Below are 12,505 nucleotides of genomic sequence, written 5' to 3' on the forward strand. Positions count from 1 at the left end.
TTTCAATCATAAAAAAAAGAGAAGAGGAAAAAAAAAAATGAAAACAAAAAACAGAGGAGGGTAAGAAACTGCAGAGCTACCCCTCTACCCCATTCCTCTAACAGCTTACTAGACATAATGGTGGACATTCTAGACATTCCATTCAAAAACAAACACATACCAATAAACTTAGACATCCACCTTAATAACATGGTCAAGTACAACATCTCGGCCAAACCTGAGCACATTCAACAATTTCACATATATGACGTGGAAGACTGGAAAGGAAGGGAGACCGAGTGCGCTCAAATTCTGTGTCATTACCTTTAATTCTATTTTCATAATTTCATTATGCCAGAGGTTAATTGTGGGTGGTCTGTCATCTAGCCACTTAATTAAGATACACTTACAAGCAATGAACAATAATTTGTGAGCTGGATTTGACAAGATGTAAGTTTAACCTCATCCTTAACCATACCTAGTATAAAAAACCAGGGGTCACTCTCTATGGTGCAACTGAGTATCCTTTCAAGCTTTAATCTGATCCTATGGAAACGTTTTCTGAGTGTGGGAACCCTGATGACTTGTGAAACTGTGGATCTGTCCTGTTCTTTTTTCTCTCTATCTTTACCTGTAGAGGTCAATCTTTATCAAATGTGTAGTTTCAGTATGTTGGATTATCTCAGTTCTTTTCTACAGCTTCTATTCTTAGTGTTTCTGTGTTGTGATTGGCTGTTGTTTCGCTGCAGTGTTGAAGACCGTCCCGTTTACCGCGCGCTCAGCCAAACGTGGCTCGCGGTTCTTCTGTGACCCCGCCCACTCCGAGGACTTCCATTACTAAACAAAATTCTCTCCCTCAGAAAGGTGGCTTTAAGTCTGTCTATATCTCACTCGTCTCGCCGTCCCTTTGCCCATCCCTCTTTCCATCTCTCTTCCATGTGTTTTCATTCTGAATGAATAAGGGTATGAAGTCTGCGCACAGATGACCCTCCTGCATGCATCGAATCCTCTCTCTTCAACATTCCATCCATTCTCCATGACATGAAACAAGCATGGTTGCAAACTGTGTAACTTGAAATGTCCCTTTCTGTGTGTTTATGATGGATATATATAATTAGGGATGTCCCGATCGTGGTTATTTGTCCCTATTTTGATCCTAGTTTTTTTTAAAATTGAGCATCTGCCAAAACCAAATCTTCAGCGAAGGATCAACTTTACAGTTTCCCACTTACCCCAGATGTAGGTAGATCGGCCGAGACATGTTCAGAGTCCAAATTCTGCTTTTTAGACCAGGAGCTGCAAGGCTAACATTGCTAACAAACACCAGAACTCAGTAGCCACCCAAAGAGCCCAAATCGTTTCTCTAAAATACATCCCTAAAACTTCTCTCAACCTGCTCATCCAGGTCTTCATTAAGATTGTGCAGACTTGGTGATGTGGTTTAGAACACAGTGTGACTTACTGTTAACTGTATATATCTGAGCTGAATAAACTGCGGGCAGCCACTTCAGACAGCAGGGTCTATTCACAGACCCCATCAGGAGCAGGAGTGCTGATCTAGAATCAGCAGTTGTGACACTGACCATCAAAAACAAGGAATCTGATCCAAGATCTGTCCTGCTTTGTGAATACCAGCCCTGGTGTTGTCTGAAACAGTGAAGTTTTGCTCATTTTTATAGCTCACAGTAAGTCATGCTGTGCTCTAAACCACATTGCCAGGTCTGCACGACCTTAACGAAGATGTACATTCAGTTTGAACGATTTGGGAAAAGTTTTGAGAATGTATTTTTTTTATAGAAACGATTTGGGCTATTTGGATGACTATTGAGTGATTATTTGAGTGACTAGTGATTGTTAGCAATGTTAGCTTTGTAGCTCCAGTTCTAAACTAAAGTAAAATATGGACTCCAAACATGTCTTGGCTAATCTTGGGTAAATGGGAAATTGGGTAAGTTATATTTTTCGCCGAACTGTTCCTTTAATACAGTCCGACAGTTCATTTCAGAGCTGAGAATTATGTAGCAAAACTGATTAAAGGATGTAAAAAAATGATCACATTTCACATTGCATGCATTTATGTCAACATCTTGGCTGAAGGCAGCTCATCTGAACTATTACTATTTTATTTACTATTTCAGTAGTGAAGCGACAACACAGCTTGTTAAAAAAAAGGAAAGTCAACATGAAAACTGAATAATAATGAACGAACAGAGAACTGCATTTTTTCCCAGTCCAAAGTGCAAATGTTATTTTTTTATTAATTTAACTGAATTTTACGTTATGAAATAACTTGTGTGAACAAATGTGGACAAAAGGTCTTTTAAGGACTTTTTCTTTCAAAAAGATTTTGTTTTTTTTTTTGTTTTTTTTTTTAAAGTATTTAAAAGTAACTGTTTTCTGCATTCACTTGCGTTAGTTTGTTTATCCAGATCTTTGCAAAGAAGAAATTTTAAATATTGGCACTTTGGCAACTTTTAGCAGTTTGATTTTCTCAAACTCATTGGCTAATTAGCAGGTTTAGTTGCTAGAGGTTGGAAATCGCCAGACTGTGCTTGACTCCAGCCCTCAGTTCCCCACCCCTGCTCTACCAGTCTTTTAAGCATATGTACAACAGCATGTTCAGCTCATTTAGGTTTCATTTAGTTTTTCAGATCTATATAGGTAATAAAGGTAATACTGATCCGTTAAAATATTTATGTTGATACTGATGCATTAAAAAAATAAATGTTTTAATTAAGTCGGGACATCCCTACAAACAGAATACCGAGTCTTTATTAGAGGCTAATGTGATTGTGTCACCCACACAGACCTGCGCAGTCATCCCTTCCGCCGGGCTGACGCCTTCAGAAGGAGCGCGAGAAGGAATTTTGATGGACAGCACCTTCAGCTGCTCAGCATGGAGGTCACAACCTGCTAGCCCAGCTTACTGAGCCAGAAAAAGACAAGAGAGGGAAAAGCCGACTCCACATCACCTCTCGCTATTTCAAAAATTCAAGGAGGAGGTGAATGAACGTTCAGGTTTGAGACACGTTGCACTTGGAACTGGTTCACCTTTAACTGTACACTGGATACTGTTGAGAGAAATGGACAGTTGGCAAGTATAAAAGCTACAGATGTGAAACACTGGAACTGAGCAGTCAAGCCTAGCAGACTCGAGTGGAATGGTGAGAGGAGACGTGGTTGTGTTTTTTAACCAGCTCTTGTGTTTTTCAAACAAAAGTGACCATGTAAACCACTGAAAAGCTCAGTGGCATCAATTTACTGGAAAGTGAACATGGTCCTTAAACTCTTGGCTACATATGTGGTTCAAACTCCCGGTTGAGCAGCTGTTACTGTCAGACTTGGGACAATGCCCATGATGCACTTTGCTTTTTGCTTAACGTCGGTTATCGTCCTAATGAACTTTCATGCAAAAAGAACTAGATGGAGAGAGAGAGAGGAGATGTAGGACTATTCTTCACTGGTGCTATGGAGGACAATCTCCCTCTGTTTATGGAATACACACGAACGGTACAGTCTGAAGGATTCACAAAGCTCGGTGTAAAATTTTCTGTACGTCTCATTCTGAACACAGATTTCCTCTCCTGCTCGGCTTCTCTCGTGATCGTTTGTGAACAGTGGAAAAAAAAAAAGTTTGCTCCTTTTTTTTTTTTAAATAAGAAAAAAAAAAACAAGGACATTGCATTGAAGAAGAAAGTCTTTTGTTTTTTTAAATGTACAGATATTTTGCTACAAAGTTGAACCCCTTATTTTTTACATTGCCCATCCATTGTGATACTGTATATATTGTTGAAACAAGCCAACACTCCCTCCAATATCATTTTAATGTTATGATGTCACGTCGTATCAGTATTATTTAGTTCAGTGGTGAAGAACGTGGACCAGGTCACTCTGTGCTGATTATCTCTCACTTATCACAATTATTCCACTATGGTCATTGTCTGTGGTTGCACGGTACACTGAAAGCTTGGACAGACACTAGTGGCACATATAACTTTTTTTATACATTGTTCTTTAAAAACAAACTGGAATGGTTGTCTGCAAATAAAGCAGTGACGCCAGAACTGGAAGATCCTTTCCTTGTGTTGTTATTGTAAAATTACATTAGATTTACTGTGGTTAGTTCTGTAATACTGTAATATTTGGAAGAGAGGTGATTGGCTGATTCGTGTGAAATAAGGTAACTGGGTATTTTCCTAAATTCCCAAGGATAGCCTGGATTTAAATGTCAAAGCCCATGTGTACTTGTCATCATGGTTCCACACTCAACACCAATAACAACACAGCGCTGCAACTGATTATCAGTTTCAATGAATGAGTGTTCTGCACTCTGATCCGTGATCTGAAAGGTCAATCCCATTTCACCCCTTGTCCCTACCACTGAGCCCTTACCCCTCCATTTTTGCGTTCACGTCTAGGGTTAGGGTGTCCCGATTTTTGTTGAGATACAGGGGTGGGGTGAAGGTTTTTCAGGGACTCACTCCAAACAGAGTGTTATGAGAATGAAAGAAAAAAACGGAAAAATGGCTGCACAAGCGACCAAAGAAACCCACAAATGTGGGTATTTTCTCTGTCAAAATTACAATAATCATTGTGTTATCTTAGTTCAATGTTGTTTCAAGGGTGATTAAAAAAGATTCATCTGATTTCAAAATGATTGATTTCACTTGTAAATCATTACAGAACAATACAGTGAACTGTAAATGGTGTAAGTGAGCATAAAGTGTATTATGTAATTTTACAAGTGCTCAGTATGAACCTCCTCCAGCTGTACGCAGAACACTTTCTGCTCAGGGGTCTCATCTCCTCGCAGACTGAAGGGAGCCATCTTTCGAAGACAGTCAGAAACTCTATGACCCCCTCTTTCAATTGGTATGTGATTGGTTCCTAGGCGTCTCACGGTTGTAAAAATATGAAATCGGATGAATCTTTTTGAATCACCCTGTATTATGGTCATTTTCAAAAAAATCACTGGTTGTTTGCTGATGTCTCGCTAGCTAGCTTAATTTTCCATTCCACCTTAAATGGTGCAGCAGTTACATTCTGGTGCCTCAGGCATCAGAACTGCTGCACTATTTAAGGTGCAACGGGAAATTTTAAACAAGAAGCTGGTGAATATCTGACTTCAGCTTCATATCACTGAAGAATTAGAGGTGGCCAATAATAAATAATTATCGCATCCCCTTCTTTGATGACATATGATTCCCTAAATGTAACAAGCCCAGCAGTGAGGTCGCCTACAGAGCAACGCTAGTAGCTGTTAATGAAGTTCTCCTTTATTTGAGGGTCCCATTTCGTAGGGAAGATTTCAACCACTAATCTTGTAACTAGGTTCCAAGGGACAAGATGACACTTGAAAACAAGGGGTAGGGGTAAAAATAAGAAATGGGACTGGGCCTTGGTTATACTTCATTTACACGCACAGCAGTAGGTAGCCCTGTGAGTGACCGGCACAGGCTGAATGGGGAAAACTGCATCAGAAGCAGTATTTTTCATGCTTAATGTTAGATTAAAGTAGTGTAGTGATTGTGAGGTCGATTATTATGGATGAAAAAGCAGATGCAATCTTTAACTCGCTGAAACTTCCACTCTGAGTCACTTTTTATTAAACATAAACAGGAAAATAATGAACAGGAAGAAAGAATGGATCTGTAGTAACAGCGACAAAGTTTGTTATAGCCAGAGTGGCTCATAGAAACACTGGGTAACAGCCCATTCTGCTAAAAAAGTCCAACACCGACTCACAGCTGAAACTCTACAAAACATACGCTGCGTGTGTGTGTGTGCGTGTGTGTGTGTGTGTGTGTGTGTGTGTGTGTGTGTGTGTGTGTGTGTGTGTAACCTGCTAACAGCTACTTTTAATTATTATAACTTCAGCTAATGTTCAACACTCTAGCCTCAAGTTAATACTAACTATCATATAGTGTGCTATCATGTCATGAGTATAGTATAACTATCGTATAGTTACCATGTCATTAACAACATGTTTGAACTTTGGCTCTGGACTCTCTCAAGCAATGAGGTCATAGTACAACTGCCCAGCATGCAACATGTGCTTAGAAATACGGAAAACCCACGATGACATCCAGAAATAGAAAAAATAAACTCAAGTATACAAAGAAATAACCTGTAAAAAGATGGATATTTTTACATTTTTACATTAGAATTAATATGTTCATGACAAAGCTTTAACAGCCATGACACAATAAAAAAAGCACATTGTTTAACGGGTATTAATACAAAGTATTTAGAGAATTTCATCTTAGTTATTATTATTTACATTTTAGTTGCTGTTTGTGATTATAGTGATCATAGAGCAGGAATAAGTGGCAGGTTTACTGTTGAATTGGTCACTCCTTCACCGTCTTCGTGTGGTACAGCCAGGTCAGCGGACGCATAAGATACGTGTCCTGTAGTGTTCAGCATTCCTCAGATCTGCAGCGCCGTCTTCTGTCTTCAGAGTCTACATGAAATAAGGCTGAAAAGGCCTCACTGGAATTGTAAAATCCAGAAAGAGCCAGATTTAAAGGGGCATTTGAATTGTAAAATTGTGTTACGGGACTTTCTAAGTGCACTGACAAGCATCCTCCTCGGTGGGAAGCTGTCCTTCCTCTGAGTCCAGCTGTGCAGTTCTTCTTACAGGTAAGATGAAGATGTTAGTAAGACCCAGCATCAGCCTGAAGTCCAGGATAAAGTGTCGGTCAAGAACTGTCAAAAGCCACAGAACATCCACACTAGTCTTGTCTATTGGCAGGTAGTGTTGAGGCCAGAAGGAGAGAGCGAGAGAAACAGAGAGAGTGTAAATGTGTAACACCCTGAACTCACCCTGGGGCTTAGGCGACACACAGTCATATACAAAGTTTGAGCACACCTCGTCAAATTACATGTTTTGTTGATTTCGTAAGTGAAAATAATTTAACACATCATCTACAGAGACGCACTCCTGCACATTTTATTGTACAATTACTGTGTATTTGCTGAATTTAACATAATGGGGGAAAAACCTAAAACATAAAATATGGACTGTTCAAAAGTAATGGCACAGTTTATATTTGATGTTTGTTTTTTCCCCTAATATATTAAATTTGCAGAAATATGCCATATTTGAATTTGTTCACTGCAGAGGACGTTAACTTATTTTTACCTGGAAAATCAAAAAAGACATCATTTGACCAGGGGTGTTCAAACTTTTGCATTCGACTGCTTCTTGGCACCCCCATCATATTTTTTAAAACAATTAATTCTTCAAATAATACTTCACTATTTTAAGTCAGAAAAAGCTTAATAAACACTATGTTAACAGTACAGAGGGAAAATAAACAACTAAATTATCCAAATGAATTAAATAAATAATAAAAACAAATAAATTATAGTTTGTATTATGTGCATTTCCTGTTTTGTTTTGCTTTTTTAGACATTTTTTTTTCTGCAAATATTATGATCACATCAAAAAACAAAAGAAAAACAAAATAAAAACCCTACTCATGGGGCCTCTGGTAGCTCAGTGCAACCCATTTCATGAAGCTCCTGATGTACAGTTCTTGTGCTGATGTTGCTTCCAGAGGAAGTTTGGAACCTTGTAGTAGGTGATGGAACAAAGGACAGGTGCTTCAGGACTCAGAGGCCCTGCTCTGTGAGTTTGCGTGGTCTACTGCTTTGTGGCAGTCACAACGTCTCCACCCTCTGGGAGACTGTATTTGTACTATCCCAGTCTTGAATGGCTCGTTCTAGCTCCTGCTCCTCCCTGGCTCCACACCTCCTTCATTACACACACGTGCAGATAGTTTTAGACATTATCACTCCTAAATATGCCCTAATATTTGGCCTTGTGCCTTGCCAAGCCTCTGTTGCCGAAACTGAGCTCTGAACTGTGGTTGGCTTTGATATTTTCCTGTTTGATCCCCACTTTGTTGGTTGTTGCTTGTGGATTTGCATTGTATGTACATGCTTGCCTGTTGTGACTACAAGTATTAGATTACCACTAATACAGTGACTCTGCACATGAAGCCTACCTACAAGCCCCATTCATTACAGAGTGTGAGCTTTTGTTGCTCCTAGATGCTTCCATTTCACGATTATAGCACTTACAGTTGATGTACAATTGAAATTTCACAAATTGACTAGTGGCAAAGACGGGGTCCTATTACAGTGCCACGTTTAAAGTCACTGATCTCTTCAGTACGACCCATTCTGCTGCCTGTGTTTGTCTATGGAGATTGCGTGTGGCTGAAACACCTGAACTATGACACTTGAATAACACCTGAAGTAATTAGGAGGGGTGTCCACATACTTTTGGCTATATAGTGTATCATTTGACACAAGATTAATGCTGTTTCTGGATGCACCACTTTGGTGGTATGTGTAGTTTAAGAAAATGAGTAAATTCTTTTTCATAATTCAGTAATGAGTTACCTGTATCATCCTTTTTAGACTGATGCGCCTTTGTAAGCCTGCTTTGTTCCATTCTCAAGCTCTGAAACTCGATTGATTCAACAATGCTCTGCTTCCTCTTCATCTTCAACAAAGTTAGCTCTGTGTGAGATGGAGAGAGATGGGGTATAGGTTCAATTCTTCCATCCTTCAGTTCTCTGTCTTACGTTGAACACATTTACTAGCAGCGTCGCAGCGTCCTGTGACCACTGATGTAGGACTAGAGGATGACCAACACAAACTGTACAGCAGCAGATCAGCTATCGCCTCTGACTTTACATCTACAAGGTGGACTGACAAGGTAGGAGTGCCTAATAGAACTCCAGCAGCACTGCTGTGTCTGATCCACTCAGACCAGCACAACACACACTAACACACCACATTGCGTCAGTGTTACTGCAGTGCTGAGAATGATCCACCACCCAAATACTACCTGCTCTGTGAGGGTCCATGGGGGTCCTGACCACTGAAGAACAGGGTAACAGGGGGCTAACAAAGTATGCAGAGAAACAGATGGACTACAGTCTGTAACTGTAGAACTACAAAGTGCACCAATATAGTAAATGGAGCTGATAAAATGGACAATGAGCATAGAAACAAGGAGGTGGTCAGAATGTTATGCCTGATTGGTGTATATGTAAAATGCCTCCAACATGAATACATATAAGAAAGACATAAACCAATGTCTCACTGTCATCAGGCAGTGTACTCAATCATTTTATGTTATGGTCATAATGTTATGCTTGATCGATATATATATGTATATATATGTCGCTGCTGTCGGAAGAAAACGGATCTCCATTTTTGTGGTTCTTCAGTTTTTGACATAATTTGAAAATATCTGTTGCCCTTTATGTTGTGTGTAAATTTGATAATGAATGGACCAAAAGAAACGACACAAAATTGCTTGGAAAAAAGTCTGGTTCCATTGACTTACATTAAAAGTAAAGTATATTTTTTCCTTTCCCTGTAAAGTTATCAGTTTGGAGATAGTAGGTTTTGATCCAATAGCAGCAATTGCCTATTTTCTTTTCTCTACTGTAGTTACATATTTATTACAATTTCTTGTCAAGTTATCGGCCAAGATATAATCTCCACTTTCCAAATATGAGGCGTACTGCATACGTTTTTTCTCAGTTATTATGGAATCACCTACAGCTCCATTCATTTCTTAATAATTAAAAATACAGTTAGGTACGCAAGATACTGAGGAGCAAAATAAAGTTCATCAGACACTGGCCACTGAGTCTTTATGTAGCTTTTCTACTTTGTAGAAAGTCTAGGAAGGCACCATTCTACCAGGATAATGAATACAAAACTCAAATCCATGGAAAACCAGTACTTATAGATTATTAGAAACAGCTACCTTCCTACAAATTACTTAAAGCCCATTTAGTTGTACAGTACTGTCATCATATGAGAATAATTTTATACATGTATCAGTGAATCCAAGCTTTTGAACAGTAGTGTATAACATCATAACATCAACAACACCTTAAAGCATTCCTATGGTTATCTCACTTCAGCATTTTTATGTAAGTGCAGGCCTAAAAAGTATCATTAACATATTATAAGTGCTACACAATAAAGACTGGAATATAGAAACTATAAAGAAGAAAATAACTGATACCAAAACACTGAATTTTACCTGTTAGGCCTACAGAATTCACGCAGGTGTCCATGGCTCTGGATTGCAAATCAGAAGAATACAGTGTTGTGAGAAAGAAGGTGGTAGAACAGGGAGAGGCTGGTCTAAATCACATGTGAGAACAACGTGACGCAACACCATCCTACTGAGTGGCATCAAATCCCAGTAGAGATCCTGATGGTTCTACACAAAACAATGCAACAGGGAGGGGACTTTTTGACTTAAGAGCAGCTTAATGGAACAAGAATGCACCAGAACAAAAGGGAGCTTTTAAAATAGCCATATAGAGGATCTAGTTTGAACAGCTTTTTGCCAACGTATACGAGTGTATTATTGTTGTAGCATTTAGATTCGTGTACAGTAATATGCAAAAGTCATAGACCGCCCTCCATGTATCTGATTTCTAGTCAAAACAAGTAGGCCTCATTGTTCAGGATATATTTCTGAGAAGATTAAATATAGCAATGTACTTACACAAGGAAGGAGAAAGTCAAAGGAAAATGAGTAAAAAAACTGAAGTTTCCAAAACTGGAGTTCAAAACATTATTAAAAGATAGAAAATGAGGCTCCAAACAAACATACAAGATCAGGTAGACACCAAAACTGTCCCCATCAAATAAGCAGTACTTGAAGCTTTCATCTTTGAGTGGGAGGAGAAAATCGAGCTACTTTAAACATCCACAGGTGTTTCTGTCCATCCTTCCACTGTGAGAATGCAACTCAGCACGAGTCCAGCCCTCATCATGACTTAATGTGTTGGGATTACTTGGATTGTGAGAAGCAAAAAATGCAACCAACTTCTAAGACTGAACTTTGAGGGTGTCATAAAGGCACAGGTGAACACACTAAACAAAATATATTCAGCTGTTGAGGCTTCTGTCTAATATTCATTTAAATATGTTTTCTGATTTTTTCCCTGAAGCTGAAAAAAATTACTTGTGCAGAATGACCGTTTGGACTGGTCCCTGCCTTTTTCACAGCACTGTAAATCTAACTTTCTGCTTTAAACACTTTTCTTTAACCCTTTTTGAACATGTCTGAGAACAAATTGGGAAAACGTAAACATAACATCAAATAAACATCAGAGAACAAGTATTTTCAAATATAGTTTAATGATAATTAGGTTTATCGGTGCTTCTCTGAAATTACAGCCAAGCTTTTCTCAATTTGTTCTTAAATACAGCAAAAGCTCAACTAAGCACTGTGACACATTAAAAAATTATAAAAAAAAAGAACATTTTTGAGATTAGAGTCTGTTTTGAGTTACGATTTAACAAACAAAAAACATCCAAAATGTTTTGTTTATTTTACTTTTACTATCAGAAGCTGTTCACAGATGAAGCATAGGTGTGATCAATACAGTCTACAGGTTAAACAGCAAAGTCCCTACAGCTTAAAAAGGACTAGTCACACCTGTTTCCAAATCCATAATAAGTTGTGAAGCAACATAAGTTGAAGTCAGGACAGGTGGGAGGAGTTAGTCAGCAGAAACAGTTTGGGACAGTTAACCCTTGTGTGGTGTTCATGTTTTTGGCAGACCCACCACAATATAGCTTTTTTAAAATCAATACAGCCATAACAATTTATGCAAAAATACCAGATGTTTAAAATATCACAAGTGTCCAGCGTAGGGTTCTCCTTTAGCAGCTGTAGCCAGTTAGCAGCCTGTCCATGTTGTCCACCCTCACACACAAACACACACTAACAGCAGGCCATGTAGGAGGAGAACAGAGTGAGGGGACACAGCACCTCCACGCTTTTATTCCCCATTGTTCTGATTGGCTGCTGCATATTCAACATTCAACAGCAGTCTGGGCTGAAACACTGTGTGTAATATATATATATATATATATATATATATATATATATATATACACTATTTGTTTCTCTGCATACTTTGTTAGCCTTCTTCAGTGGTCAGGACCCCCATGGACCCTCACAGAGCAGGTACTATTTGGGTGGTGGATCATTCTCAGCACTGCAGTAACTACAGTCTGTAACTGTAGAACTACAAAGTGGACCTATATAGTAAGTGGAGCTGATAAAATGGACAATGAGCGTAGAAACAAGGAGGTGGTCATAATGTTATGCCTGACTATACAGTTGGAATGTGTTTATGGACTGTATGGACTTTGGGTTCTTTGCACAGTGAAATGGTTCTTCAGATTGATGGAAGAATGTGCTGTAGATGGTTCTATACCGAACCTTTTTGAAAAGGGGTCTATATGGCACCACAAAGGGTTCTTCTATTGTTATGATGTCAAGCTTGTTACAATAGAAGAACCCTTTTTGATGCCAAATAGAACTCTTTTCAAAGGTTCTACATAGAACCATCTATAGCACATCCTCCATCAATCTGAAGAATGCCTTTGTGATGCAAAGAAGCTTTTAATCATGCAAAGGGTTATTTACGTGTTCATGGTTCGATATAGAACCACTGTCTTTACT

General features: G+C 38.8%; 1 protein-coding gene across 2 annotated transcripts in view; it reads left to right on the forward strand.

Annotated features, from left to right (window-relative positions):
* Positions 1 to 4,049, forward strand: part of fmnl2b (formin-like 2b) — a 41,280-nt gene extending 37,231 nt beyond the window's left edge. Inside the window, exons 27-28 of one of the 2 annotated variants that reach the window (XM_036569843.1) lie at positions 729 to 843; positions 2,787 to 2,921. In XM_036569843.1, the coding sequence (XP_036425736.1) occupies positions 729 to 820 (92 nt within the window). In that variant the 3' untranslated portion in view covers positions 821 to 843; positions 2,787 to 2,921. Of the gene's footprint in view, positions 1 to 728; positions 844 to 2,786 lie in introns of both variants that reach the window. The other variant, XM_036569842.1, reaches the window with a different exon arrangement.
* The last annotated feature ends 8,456 nt before the right edge of the window (positions 4,050 to 12,505 follow it).

The sequence above is a fragment of the Colossoma macropomum genome, unplaced genomic scaffold, assembly GCF_904425465.1.
Source record: "Colossoma macropomum unplaced genomic scaffold, Colossoma_macropomum, whole genome shotgun sequence".
Lineage (NCBI taxonomy): Eukaryota > Metazoa > Chordata > Actinopteri > Characiformes > Serrasalmidae > Colossoma > Colossoma macropomum.